Source organism: Callionymus lyra, chromosome 1, assembly GCF_982586985.1.
Source record: "Callionymus lyra chromosome 1, fCalLyr1.hap1.1, whole genome shotgun sequence".
Lineage (NCBI taxonomy): Eukaryota > Metazoa > Chordata > Actinopteri > Syngnathiformes > Callionymidae > Callionymus > Callionymus lyra.
Window position 1 is genome coordinate 50,126,245 of NC_141818.1, and position 13,768 is coordinate 50,140,012.

The 13,768-nt window shown below is 40.6% G+C and overlaps 1 protein-coding gene across 5 annotated transcripts in view; it reads right to left on the reverse strand.

The window, feature by feature from the left end:
• Positions 1 to 13,768, reverse strand: part of wdfy3 (WD repeat and FYVE domain containing 3) — a 102,988-nt gene that overhangs the window by 35,274 nt on the left and 53,946 nt on the right. For 4 of the 5 annotated variants that reach the window (XM_087811685.1, XM_087811650.1, XM_087811676.1 and 1 more), the window contains 21 exons: positions 12,824 to 13,055; positions 12,595 to 12,755; positions 11,811 to 11,922; positions 11,516 to 11,706; positions 11,276 to 11,428; positions 11,116 to 11,189; positions 10,881 to 11,042; positions 10,511 to 10,605; positions 10,305 to 10,425; positions 9,288 to 9,505; positions 7,209 to 7,405; positions 6,883 to 7,014; positions 6,627 to 6,806; positions 5,291 to 5,524; positions 5,116 to 5,215; positions 4,151 to 4,311; positions 3,089 to 3,318; positions 2,260 to 2,369; positions 1,988 to 2,170; positions 212 to 369; positions 39 to 116 (listed from right to left, as the gene is read on the reverse strand). In XM_087811685.1, the coding sequence (XP_087667811.1) occupies positions 39 to 116; positions 212 to 369; positions 1,988 to 2,170; positions 2,260 to 2,369; positions 3,089 to 3,318; positions 4,151 to 4,311; positions 5,116 to 5,215; positions 5,291 to 5,524; positions 6,627 to 6,806; positions 6,883 to 7,014; positions 7,209 to 7,405; positions 9,288 to 9,505; positions 10,305 to 10,425; positions 10,511 to 10,605; positions 10,881 to 11,042; positions 11,116 to 11,189; positions 11,276 to 11,428; positions 11,516 to 11,706; positions 11,811 to 11,922; positions 12,595 to 12,755; positions 12,824 to 13,055 (3,282 nt within the window). The remainder of the gene's footprint in view (positions 1 to 38; positions 117 to 211; positions 370 to 1,987; positions 2,171 to 2,259; positions 2,370 to 3,088; positions 3,319 to 4,150; positions 4,312 to 5,115; positions 5,216 to 5,290; positions 5,525 to 6,626; positions 6,807 to 6,882; positions 7,015 to 7,208; positions 7,406 to 9,287; positions 9,506 to 10,304; positions 10,426 to 10,510; positions 10,606 to 10,880; positions 11,043 to 11,115; positions 11,190 to 11,275; positions 11,429 to 11,515; positions 11,707 to 11,810; positions 11,923 to 12,594; positions 12,756 to 12,823; positions 13,056 to 13,768) is intronic. The other variant, XM_087811667.1, reaches the window with a different exon arrangement.

Consider the following 13,768-nt stretch of genomic DNA (forward strand, 5'->3'; position numbering starts at 1 on the left):
TAGCACTGCTGTACTTCTATAGACACATTTCTTGGTACCTCTTGGTATTCCTTGTACTGCATGGACACCAGGTCTCGAACCACAGCGATGTGAGTGAACATCCACTGGAAGGTTTCCTGATAAGATAAGGTAAGGTACAGAACATACATGAGAACATACATGAGAACCTCACAAACCTGAGCTCACTCTCTTCACTGTTGGTTACACCGACCTGAGCCGAGAGACTGTTCTTGTTCAGACTGTTCTCCCTCTTGTTGCGTCGGACGCCCGTGAGCTTGGAGAGGCCGAAGTTGCTGCTGACCCTGGACAGCTTGGACTGTGTGGCAGGAACCATGGTCTCTCCACGACTGATGTACTTCTTCTCGTGAACTGACCGATGGAAACAGAAGACAAATGAAAACCAACTCAAGGCCAACATTCGCTCGCCAAGTAATGGAATGGTTGCAGAGTAATACAACAGAGCCTCAGGAGTAATACTACAAAGTCTTGGGGAGTTATACTAAGAAGCCCTGCAGAGTAATACTACTAAACCCCACAGAGTAATACTACGAAGCCCTGCAGAGTAATACTACGTAGCCCCATAGAATAATACTAAGAAGCCGTGCACAGTAATACTACTAAACCCCACAGAGTAATACTAAGAAGCCCTGCGCAGTAATACTACTAAACCCCACAGAGTAATACTACGAAGCCCTGCAGAGTAATACTACGTAGCCCCACAGAATAATACTAAGAAGCTGTGCACAGTAATACTACTAAACCCCACAGAGTAATACTAAGAAGCCCTGCGCAGTAATACTACTAAGCCCCACAGAGTAATAGTACGAAGCCCTGCGGAGTAATACTAAACCCCACAGAATAATACTAAGAAGCCCTGCAGAGTAATACTACTAAACCCCACAGATTAATACTACGAAGCCCTGCAGAGTAATACTACTAAACCCCACAGAGTAATACTAAGAAGCCCTGCGCAGTAATACTACGAAGCCCCACAGAGTAATAGTACGAAGCCCTGCGGAGTAATACTAAACCCCACAGAGTAATACTACGAAGCCCTGCAGAGTAATACTACGTAGCCCCACAGAATAATACTAAGAAGCCGTGCACAGTAATACTACTAAACCCCACAGAGTAATACTAAGAAGCCCTGCGCAGTAATACTACGAAGCCCCACAGAGTAATAGTACGAAGCCCTGCGGAGTAATACTAAACCCCACAGAGTAATACTCAGAAGCCCTGCAGAGTAATACTACTTAACCCCACAGAGTAATAATAAGCAGCCCTGCAGAGTAATACTACAAAGCCCCACAGAGTAATACTAAGAAGCCCTGCAGAGTAATACTTAACCCCACAGAGTAATACTACGAAGCCCTGCAGAGTAATACTACGAAGCACCGCAGAGTAATAATATAGAGCATTTTGAAGTAATACAACAAAGCCATGCGAAGTAAAAACACGAAGCCTTGCAGAGTAATACAACTCACAGAGTAATACTTCGAAGCCTCTCAGAGTAATACCATCAAGCCTCACAGAGTAATACTACGTAGCTTCACAGAGTATACAACGCAGCCCGGTGGAGTTAAACTTAAGAGTCTCTGGGAGTAATACTACGGAGACTTGCGAGGTTCACCAGGAAGCATCACAGTTTATAGGACTGTCTCAAGGAGTATCCGACAGAACCTGGAGCAGTACTACTACAAAGTCTGGTGGAGCAATACAGATTCCTGGCTGACCAGAGTTGTACCAAAAATGGTTGGTAAATGTTTATGCGACGGGTATCACATAAAATCGGTTCAAGATCAGGAAGTACAACCAGAACTCATATATAAGAAGTACTGTTGATTCTTGAGAAAACTAAAGTGAATTTTAAGTGTTAAAGCTTAAAAGCCAAAGATATGGTCGATAATATTCTTGTTGAGATGTTGAGTTATAAAGGTGACAGAGGTCAAGGCTGATGAAGGACAATTATAATCAAAGATTCTCTCACCGAGATGGTTCTGCCAGCTCTTCAGAGCAGGTTCCTCCAGTGCAGGCCGAGCCGTGACAATGTCCACGTGTCCTCTGTCGTTGCACGGCAGAGACACCTTGAAAATATCTTCCAGCATTTGTCTCTTGCTGTGCATCAGCTCTGTCCACACTCGATTCACAGCCTTCAGCAGAAGCTGCCGCCCTGCTCGTGGATCCAGAGTCACAGCTCAGTAACAGCCTCATTAACGGAGGGATGAGTCGAGAAACTGATGTAGAAGAAGGACGTCTCACCCTCGCTGACGTCGTGGCTGTTCGACGTGTCCGACTCGGTTTCAGAGGACATCATGACGTGCCACGTGGTCATCCGGGCCTCGGCTTCCAGACCGAAGCCGTCCACGTTGCTGATCCATTTGAATCAAATAGAAGGCATGGTTTAATAAAAAAATAAAAAAATAAAATAAAATGTCAACCATAATGCTCGTCCTCAAATAGGGAATCTTTCATATCATGTTAAAATGTTCTGACGCAATAAAACCACAATTAGGTATTTTTTCTGAAAACAAATCAACTTTTTTATTAAAACAAAATAAAATAAATCAAAACAATCGATCCAATCAAAACAAATATTTGAAAAAACACTAAAAGTTGTTTAAAAAAGTCCAAACAAACACATTATTGTACATGTTTTTTATATATATATATATAAATAATTGAACCACTATTTTATTTAAATTGAATGATAAAGAAACAAAACCACCTTCATAATCAATTAAGTTACAAAAAGATAAAAGATAAACATATAGTTATGCATGTTGTTATTTATTCTCTTTATAATATTTTGGACCATTTATAATTTAATTTTTTAATTTTACTTGGCGGCTTGTGCTAAAAGAAATATGGTTAGTGTTAGTGAAAACGCTTCTATACAATAAAACAACAATTAAAGTAACATTCTGGTTCAAAATAGTGAAACAATCAACAGATATTCACACCAATAAACCACGTGTTGATTTAATCATTTCATCATTTAGGGAACAAATGTATTTTTAGATCAGCAGGAAGCACATTGATGAAGAGAATCAAAATTAAGATGCAGAGCGAGGCTCGGATTCAAACTGACCTCCCGCTGTGCAGACAGATGAAACTGTGGGCCAGGCAGGCGACGAAGTCCTGGTCGTGGTTGCCCGGTCCCAGCACCAGGTTGCGGTTGACGGTCAGAACCCTCAGGGCGTCCAGCAAGGCCACCTGCTGCGCCACCGTCTTGTGCGGCCGACACAGCTGGTAGAGCACGGTGCGGTTCAGGCAGTGGTAGATGGCGTCCAGAGAGAGACCCTGAGAGCGCCGCTTGGACTGCAGGAAACCAGAGATTACGGGGCATTAGGGACGCGTTCCCTTCAGGAAAACTGTTCATTACGTCGGCAGGAAGCAGATTACAACTCTTACTGTTACTGTTACTCTGAACTTTGCTTGAACTTTAATTCTGTAGTGTCGGGAAAAAAGTGTAAATAAAGTTGGGCAACAAGAGAATCACGGAAAATGTAATTAGAGACGGTCAGGAATGTCATGGGTTTAATTCCGACAATTATTTACGATTGCGACACAAATACGCTAGGAGTCGACCAAAAGAGAAAGCGCTTTGAAAAAAAAACAAGCCGTCAGTCAATCATAATCCCATAATCTCCGGGCAAAGAGACGGATTAACAGAAGCAGAAGAATACAAAGTCCAATGCTTTGGCGGAGCAGAAAATAAATCCTGCTCTTGTACCTGAATTACAAGTCAAGAATAATACATTATTGTAGAAAAGATGCTTCTTCAGGAGAAAACATTTATAATCTGCCAGCATCTCCACATTTAAAGGGAAAAAGTGGAAAAACTTGAGTGACCTCAGCGTATAAGAAACTGTGAAAAATAGACTTTAATAGTCACTAGCTATAGTTGACGATACATGGACCATCAGTGGGTCGATCGAAGACACATATCTGGTAAACAACCCAATTAAAGTGTAGAGAAAGATGTGATTTTGTTCAAACAAATGCAGGACTTGTGTAACCATGGCAACTCTCCTATAGCTGCTTCTATATTCAAAACTATGTGCAGCTCCTCGAAATATAAAGAGATGCAGTGAGGACCAAATGAATGAGATAAATCACCGGAATAAAGGAGTATTAATGTTGCATATACCTGTCCTATGAGTTGAACGATGAAGTCCACCACCAGCTTGGAGTCCTTGTTGAACATGCCCTGCCACAGCTTGTCCACCACACGCTGGGTGAAGTAGAAGACGTTGTTGACCAGGATCTGGTAACTTCCTCCACTGCCGAGAGGAAGAGACGCGTCTTCGCCTGCAAGAAGAATAACATGATGAGATGTACACGTCTGAAACGGTTCAGTCCAGATCAGTATTTGACAAAATATGGAAGTATGCAAGTACCATAAGAATACTTTATGTTGGACTTTCAATTTAAAGTATCGTTTTTCTTTTATTTAAAAGAAAAAATGTAAATGTTTTCAAAATTAATTATTTTTATTTAATTGTATTATTTACTACAAGCACCTCCATATAAACCATCTATGCAGTTAAACACTCATTTGTAGTTTTCTTGTGAGTTTAAGAAGTATTTATGGCTATTGAAACTTTGAATTTCTTTTTTGAGATTTTTTTTTTATTTAATTGTTTTGCTTTTAAAAATTCAATAAAAATGAAAGGTTATTTAAAAATTGAATTATAAAATTATTTAAAAAACGAATATTAAAAAAAAAAAATTTAAACATGGAGTTTGATATTATTATTATTATTTGTATTATTATCATTTCAATAATTGAAAACTAAATTCAATCAATATACTTCATTGGAAGGCTTTTAAATTTGATTTAAAAAGATGGCACTATTTTAACAACGTTTCAAATTGAATTTAGAAAGAAAACAAAAGAAGAAAAAAGGTTCAATTTTTCTGTTTTGTATTAAATAAACAAGTAACCAGTCCAAAAATTAGGATCAAAGAATAAACTCAAACAAAAGAAAACAGCTACAAAATTCTAACTTTTCCTGAAATTCCTCAGCAGCAGCAGCGAAAACAAGTACTTGGAAAACAATACTTTCCCTTTTTTTGTAGACCACCATGTACACAGTAATAAAGTGTTCTGACCTAGAAGGACATCTGCAGCCAGCAGATGCTCCATGACACCGTCCAGGATGTTCGACTGGAACTCCTTCTGCTGAGTCCTGGTGGAGCGTTCAGGCGACGCCTGGACACACGAGACACGAGTGAAAACATGAAGCAAACCCTGGAACACGAGGGGTCACAACGACTCTCCCTGTACCTCCAGCAGAAGGTCGACGATGGGCGTCTGCTTGCTGGCCGGTGTCATGCACATGTTGTCCATGATCAGGACCCTCATGAAGTCAAAGACGTATTTCTTGGCGGGGTGGTTGGTCAGCGATGTCTTGGAGCCCACGTTGCAATACTCCGACTGGCTGCGGTTCATCCCGGAGTCTCCGGCAAACACTTTGAACTCCTCGATGGGAGACCCGGCCTCGTCGTCCAAGTCTGTGACCTTGAGAGGACAAGTTAGTAGCACAGGTTAGCATTAGATTAGCTTGTTAAATATAACTAGCATTTCTGAATAAACAACATAAAATGATGGGACTTGAGCTTAATTATCCAACTCTTGGATTCATAATACAACGATTTAAAAGCATGTTGAAACACATTTCTACGCACATAATGCAAGATTCAAAAGAGAATAAAATAATGTGAGATGTAGTAGTTTTTCGGTAGTTTTAAATGTATCTGAATTGCAGGGCCCATATTAAATTAGTACTACATAACATTTAGGATTCTTTTAAAAAACATTTCCTGATATTGTTTTCATTTTTTCAACTGAAAGCTTTTTTTTACTAAAGTTTCAACAATAACCTAATTACATTTTTTTAAAATTTTATTTCTCATAAGAAAGTTCAGCACTGACCGATAACAATACATTAATATAAATACAGAGAGAAAATATGCAAACATACAAGTCAAGTTAAAATGATATGGAAATTGTGTCCATCTTTTTGACAAATACCAAAACCAGCTCTTTGAATTTAGATGAAATACCTCTGGTTGTATATAAAACCTTTTAATGTTTCATCAGATCTCAAACACATCGTTCAAAATAATTAACTTAAACAATAACTTCTGTTGATCCTGTGATCAAACACATTTGTGGAGGAACCACAATCTGGTCTGTGGCTCGATTTAATTCATTCTAAACATGAATTCATCAGACTGGACGATTTGGAATTATCAGTTAACCTCTTTTTTAAAGAGTGGGAAGAAACCAGAGTTCCAGATAAACAATATTTAAGAAAGCGTATTTGTTTGACTCTTTTATACCTTGAAAGATGGTATTTTCTCAGAAGTAACATTGGCCTGTGATTTAAGACACTTGTTTCAGTCAAGTTTACTCAAACAATAAACCTGTTAACTCATAAAAATGAATGAAACACAAACTCTATACGATTCATTTTTTATCTGCAGTTCTGTCCATGAATATAATGGCGGGCCGGGGTGAGAAAAAGGTTGGGGACCCCCTCTCTTATATAGACTAGACAAGAAGTCCTGCGACTTCTCTCAACATATTCTCTAAAAACATCAGCTTCCACTCGTCTCACCATCTCGGAGTACGGCCTCATGTTGAAGGGGAAGACCGTCGCAGCCAGAGCGCAGAGGAACTCTGGACTGTGCCACATCGGCGCCAGGTCCGAAACATTGTGGTAGAGGTACCTGAAGAACTGCATGAGAGTGACCGGGTACTCCCTCAACCAGGAGCCTTCCTCCTCTGACTGCCAAGGCTGGAAGAAACAAACAAGAGACTTCATTTACCAACATTATTCAGAAGCAAAGGTGAGATCTTTGTAAGATCCTCACCAGGTTGAGCATGCTGCGCAGCATGGCCAGCAGCAGGAAGGCTGCCTCGGTGCAAACACTGTGGATGGATCCCACGACCGCACTGGAGGCCGGGATGCCGAAGATAAAAGTCCATATAGAATCCAGATCGAACTGAGAGAAGAGGACAATAAGAGGGTAGTATTGTGTATAGAATCACATGTAAATGATGATTATTAGAACACGGAGATCTACAAAAGGTGGTGGAAAATGGTGCGATAGTCCATCTATGTTACTCAAGAACTAAATGACTCAAGATGATGATGTTCAGAGATGAGGTGAAGAAGAAAGAAGGTATGGATACTAACATGCACCTGCAGGCTGTCTGGCAGCTCGTTGACCGGCTGCTGCAGGAAAAGTGCCATGAGCAGGAAGTACAGCTCCGGGACGTTGGTGTGTTTGGGCAACAGTGTCTGCAGCACCGGGAACCCTTGGAAGTGGCAGGCGTCCCTGTTGATCTCCCTGAGGGTGGAGCGTCCTCCAGCGTTGCGGCCGACGTTGAAGCCTGAAAACGGAGGGAGAGGAAAGAAAGATCCAGTTCAAACACATCCAGGATAGGAGCCGAGCTTGGGTTTAAATATCTGCTAAATAAAAAGGATACTAAAAATATGGGAAGTCTTTAAATCAAATTAAAACGGCTATAACTCTAACTAGAAAGCAGGGGAAGTAGCACAGATAAAAGTTTAATGTATTTTCTTTTTATATTTATTATTATTTATTGTTTGTCGACGTTTTTAACGATCTAAAGATCGGATATATAGCTATATTGTAGTAACAAGGAAATAATTGTTCTATTGTCGAGTACTTGACTCTGGTGTTGTTATACTGTAGTAACAAGTATATACTGTATGTGTAGTATTGTCCAGTACTTGACTCTGGTGTTGTGATAGTGTAGTAAGTATCTATGTGTAGTATTGTCGAGTACTTGACTCTGGTGTTGTGATAGTGTAGTAAGTATATATGTGTAGTATTGTCGAGTACTTGACTCTGGTGTTGTGATAGTGTAGTAAGTATATATGTGTAGTATTGTCGAGTACTTGACTCTGGTGTTGTGATAGTGTAGTTACAAGTATATATGTGTAGTATTGTCCAGTACTTGACTCTGGTGTTGTGATAGTGTAGTAAGTATATATGTGTAGTATTGTCGAGTACTTGACTCTGGTGTTGTGATAGTGTAGTAAGTATATATGTGTAGTATTGTCGAGTACTTGACTCTGGTGTTGTGATAGTGTAGTTACAAGTATATATGTGTAGTATTGTCGAGTACTTGACTCTGGTGTTGTGATAGTGTAGTAAGTATATATGTGTAGTATTGTCGAGTACTTGACTCTGGTGTTGTGATAGTGTAGTAAGTATATATGTGTAGTATTGTCGAGTACTTGACTCTGGTGTTGTGATAGCGTAGTTACAAGTATATATGTGTAGTATTGTCGAGTACTTGACTCTTGTGTTGTGATAGTGTAGTTACAAGTATATATGTGTAGTATTGTCCAGTACTTGACTCTGGTGTTGTAGTATTTTCAGACCACATGACTCTTGACGAAGTCGTAACTCCTTTCATTTGTTTTCAAACCGAAATAAGTCCAAACATCAGCTTTAAAAGCTGCTGGACTCACTGTATCCTCTCGTCCTCAGACCTCGGCGATATTATTTTAAAGGCCCTCTTCGCTTGGCTTTTCAACCCACGACCAAACCCCTTATGGCAGTAGAGCGGAGAGAGTGGTGGCATTCATTTACAAATGGAAAAGTTTCCAAAAATCAAACAGAATCTGACCAAACAAGAGCCTCTCCTCTTGTTTTGTGAACAAATGCACATGCAGACTGCGGTCGCTTCGATCGTTTAACATTGCAGTTAAATAGTTTAAACATAAGGGGGAGCCAAATATTTTTAATCTCCTGCAGAAAATAAGCTTAATTAGTCGTTGCTTTTCAGAAATATATATTAAGGAAATTGTATCCCACTGACTCACCATAGCTTAATCCTCATGAGCGCACAAGCTCATCAGAAATACTGTACACACAACTACACAGCCGCTACACACCCTAAACAAGCCGACAAGGAGGTTGAGCCACGGATAATTTTAGGAAGGGTCTGAACTATAGGGAGCTGAAACCGTTTCATCTCGGGATGATTACGAAGGTGACAGCAGGGGATGCAGGCGGGGGAATAAAAGAGAGACAAACCCTTGGCTGTGAGGCGCACAAACTGCGCAGCTTTCTGTTTACTGAACGACGGCCAACTCCGGCGGAAAGCATTGCCAGAGTGAGGAGAGGCGTCTGCTGAGCCATGTTACACCAGGCAGGATTCAATATCCCATCAATGCTTTTAAGTCTCTACACTTGATTTAACTGAGTGTCACATTCGTCACGTGTCCTCGAGGACTCACCCATCACGGTCCCGATCTTGTTGGTGAGGACGGAGTCGGTGTGGTCCAGCCAGCCGCCTCCAGACAGACCTTCTTTGAAGCGGTTCAGGGTGGGCTGGTTGGACAGCAGCACCACGAGGATCCACAGAGCCGCCGTCACCGTGCTGGAGTGCAGGTGTTCTTCCATGAACATCAGCAGCCAATCGAAGCCCAGCGTCTTCACCAACTCCTCGCAGGCTCTGAGGCGGAAGATTCCGGGTTAACGACCAAAACTAGTTTACGTGACTAAGGTAAGTAAGTAAGTAAGTCATTTTTATTTATATAGCACTTTTCCAGACCAGGGTCACAAAGTGCTTAAACAATCAAAACAATACTCAATAAAGTATATACTTTAAAGATCAAGATAAAACTGATAACACAACAGGAGTTCCAGAAAATCAAGGAAAAGCCTGAACAAATAGAAACGTCTTAAGGTAAGGTAAGGTAAGGTAAAACTTTATTGATCCCAAGATGTTTCTTAAAGGAGTCAGTAGATCCATCAAGCGCAAAGAGAGAGGAAGATCGTTCCAAAGCTTAGGAGCAACTAAGGGCATCTAAAGTGTAGATTCAAGAGTGTGTTGTGGTGATGTTGTGACTCTATTGTATCATCAGTGTGTGTTTGAACAAAACTCTCTTTTTATTTACATTTTGACATTAGAAATTGATCTTAAGCCCCGATTAAATCTTGTTCAATCATAACCACACCCACTATGCTGTGATTAGTCAAGCATGGAGGTTAGTCACCACGCGTCATCAATTCCAGGAGTCACCACCACCAAGGGACTCATTGTAAAAACAAAGCGGGGCGTGATTAGAGCTGGGTGGAGGAGAAATGAAGCCATTATTACATCATAATGGACTCTCGTAACCTCTCGTTCGCCCAGATTTCAGAGCAACTTTATAAAGTAATAAGTTAAAGAACATGGTCATGATGAGGGACTTACTGCATATCTTGGAGAGGAAGACTTGCCCTTAATTCATAATAAATGCGAGACTCACTGTAAGTTGACGGTGCACTTCTCTTTGCTGGTGAAGAGAAGTTGCAGCAGGTTGTCCAGCAGACGGTTTCTCAGCAGGATGAGACTCGCGGACAAGAGGCCGCCAAAGTCATCGTCATTAGCTGGAGGAATAAACAAAAGTGTTGCTGATGCCCTCGTACTTAGAATACGATTTGTTTTGTTTCATGAAAGTGGTTTTTTTTCTACCTCCATCGATCTTTTCCTCATTATTTATCTCCATGACGACAAACTTCTCACAAACGGCAAAAGTCGGGAGAGTGGAGGAGATGAATTGTCCGAACCTGCAGAGAATAATAAATATATTTCGATTAATTATGATGCCATTTTAGAAAAAGAGAATAAAATTAGCGACATTTTTTGAAAGCATTGAAAGTTGTAAAGGTCACTGCTACTGAAGGGTTGTTGAGAAGGACGACACCTCATATGTTGAGTTGTAAGTTCAAATAAATATTTATGAAGCCTCAACATGAGATTTCTCAGAACGTAGTTCCCGCAACAAAGGAGGGATCCGTGTAATCACTAATCATTAAGCGATCACAGACGAGAGGAGTCTCACCGCAGCAGGTCGTAGGGGTTCGGGAAACCCTGCAGCAGCAAACTGAGCACGTTGCTAATGGCCGTCACAGTGTGTTGCGACAGCGACGTGTCCCTGAGCGTCAACAGCAGCCGAGGAATCAGCTGGAACTCCCTCAGAAGCTTAGCGTTCTTAGCCGCCTCGCTGTGAGGAGGAAAGAGTGGCATTGGAGGATGAGCAATATTTAAGAGAGCGCATGTATGACACTCCTTTATACCTTGATTCTGTCAGCAGCTCGATGAAGTGTTCGAACAGAGACAGGTGAAGCTCGTATGGAGCGTGAAGCCAAACCTGAAGAGCAGAAAAATGTTAGATCGTTCCAACTTCTGTGCTACATGAAGGAGATTTCTGACCCTTCTGGGCGGGAGAGACCTCACCTCGAAATCACAAAGCAGGTCCTGAAAAGCGGTGGAGTTGGGAATGATGGAAGTTTCATGGCCGCTGTCAACGGTTCCCACGAGAGAGAAGGTGAGATGAAGGATGTGGCTGTTGAGCAGCGAGCGCTTCTTCTTCAGCAGCATGGCCAGCAGCTACACACAGGTTTCAAAAATACTTTCGTCATCCACACTTTTCTTGGGTAAGTCTTCAGTTCTTCTTCAGTTCATTCGTCCTCTGACCTGGTATCCTTTGATGCGCTCCATCTCTTTACTGGCCAGTGGATTACTCTTCACCACACACACCAGAGCCTTCACAGCTGCATACAGTCCTTCCACGTCGGACGCCATGGCGACCAAACCCAATATGGCTGCTGCCCCGCCCACAAACTGGAGGTTGGTAGCCACCGGCCTGGGCATGAAGGCTCGGACACCTGGAGGATTGGATTGGAAGTTATTTAGACCAAGAGTGTAGATAGGATAAAGGAAAAAGGTAAGAGTCGTGGACGTGTAGGATTTAAAAGTGTTGAATCCTGACCTAAGTAGCCGATGACGGCGGCTCCGATGGTGCGAGCCGGTCCGTTCAAGTGACCCGCAGCGTTGTGGATCAACTTGACTGGTGTCGCGTTTTCATGAGAAGAAACAGCCAGCTGAGAAAGAAGGACGAAAATAACAGTTTTACAATATCCAGCTCAGAGAGGTTCAATGGAGTTATTTTCTTTCCCTTGTCTGAAAGTTTTTGTCTCACATTTTGTCCTGTACCATATGGAAGTGTATCTTTGCATATCAGAATATTCAATTGATCAATTTAACATTTCTACTGTTTAAACTTTGCATTTGTAAGCATTGAATTATTTTATTGGACAAGTTAATTCAATAACTTATATTAAAAGGTTAAATAACGTTTTTTAACGTGAATTAATACAAAAAAATACAATATTTTCAACATAAATGATTTAAGTTCTTACACATAGTGCAAGAATGATATTTGAATTCTAAGTTCAATGTTTGGTAATACATAGCCTTTTAAATCAATATAAAATGTTGATATAAAAGTGCTAACTGACCAGACAATACCAAAAGAATACCGAGCTACTTGATCACCACTCGTGACATTTGAAAAATTTAATTTAAACATTCAATATTCTGATGTCTCAGATATACTTTCATAGTTCCAGGCATGTTGACTCTGGCGTGTCAATAAAATATTAATAATAATATTAATAATATAATGTTTTTGTCTTGTCAACAGGGATGAGTTACCAGGTAGCGATGATTAAAAAGCTTCAAGTATTAACCAAGATCACAAGAGAAGAGCTGACCTGTTTTGCGATGGCCTTGCTGTCCGGTTTGTTGTAGACTTTCCTGATTTTGGCCACAGTTAGAGTAGAGACGGAGAGAGCGTAGAGGCTGAAGGAAACCTTTTCCTCTGGTACCAGCGCCACAGGAGCAGGTTGAGATAACTCTGCCTTCGAGTCTTTACCTGAGAGATGTTTCATTAGATCAAGTCATCTTCAGCTACCATGGAGGAACATGAGCGGCTTCACTCACATGGTATGTACACGGCCTGGAGGCTCCCGACATTGTTGGGTCCCAGCTCGAAGATGGCCGCCACACTGGGGGCAGGCAGGACCTCCTCCAGGAAGTGGCTGGGTCCCAGACGCCACACCAGAGTGGAGAGCTGGCGCTGAGCCGGCGGCGTCCCGATGTACGCGTACGCTGTACTCACGACAGGAGGGTTGGTGGATCCAGAACCGCCTGGAGTGCTGTGAACGTAATGAAGCTGCGACACAAACAGTGAGGAGATCAGTTATGAGGCGATTCATCTGAATTATTACACGACTTGAGTTTAAATCTTATATTGCTCATCTTTAATTTTAATGCAGCCTTAAGATATATGTTAAATATATGCCTACTTAACAATTCCACTTCATGAATAAATAAAGAAACATCTTTATATTAAAAAGAAAACAAATAATAAATCAGATAAAAAAAAAGAAGTTAATAATATAAAGAAGACAATGGAGGTCATAGTTTAAACAAGATTACATTTAAAGCAACATCTAATAAAAGTGTGGGTGACTTTTGGGAAAGTTTAATGAGAATCAGAATCAGAATAAATAACGCTTATTGCTAGTATTGCAAAATCAACCCAGGAATCATTAAAATAATGATCACAAAAGAAGATAATATTAATAGAATACACTAATACAAAATAAGTGATGTGTACATTAAATTGGGCATGTGCAAAGTATTTTAAATAAATGAAAAACTATTAACACATTTACACTGTTTCATGATGTATATGAAGATGTAAACAAGTTGAAAAGTGTCATTTGAAAAAAAAATAAATACAATTAAAATAAAACAAGAAACTTGTAGTTCAAAGTGAGCAGATAAAAGATATTCATTAAATATAGTTAAATCAATAGTATTGTAAATTAAATCAAATACAAGTTAAACCACAAGATTCATTATGGACTCTGGAAGTATATT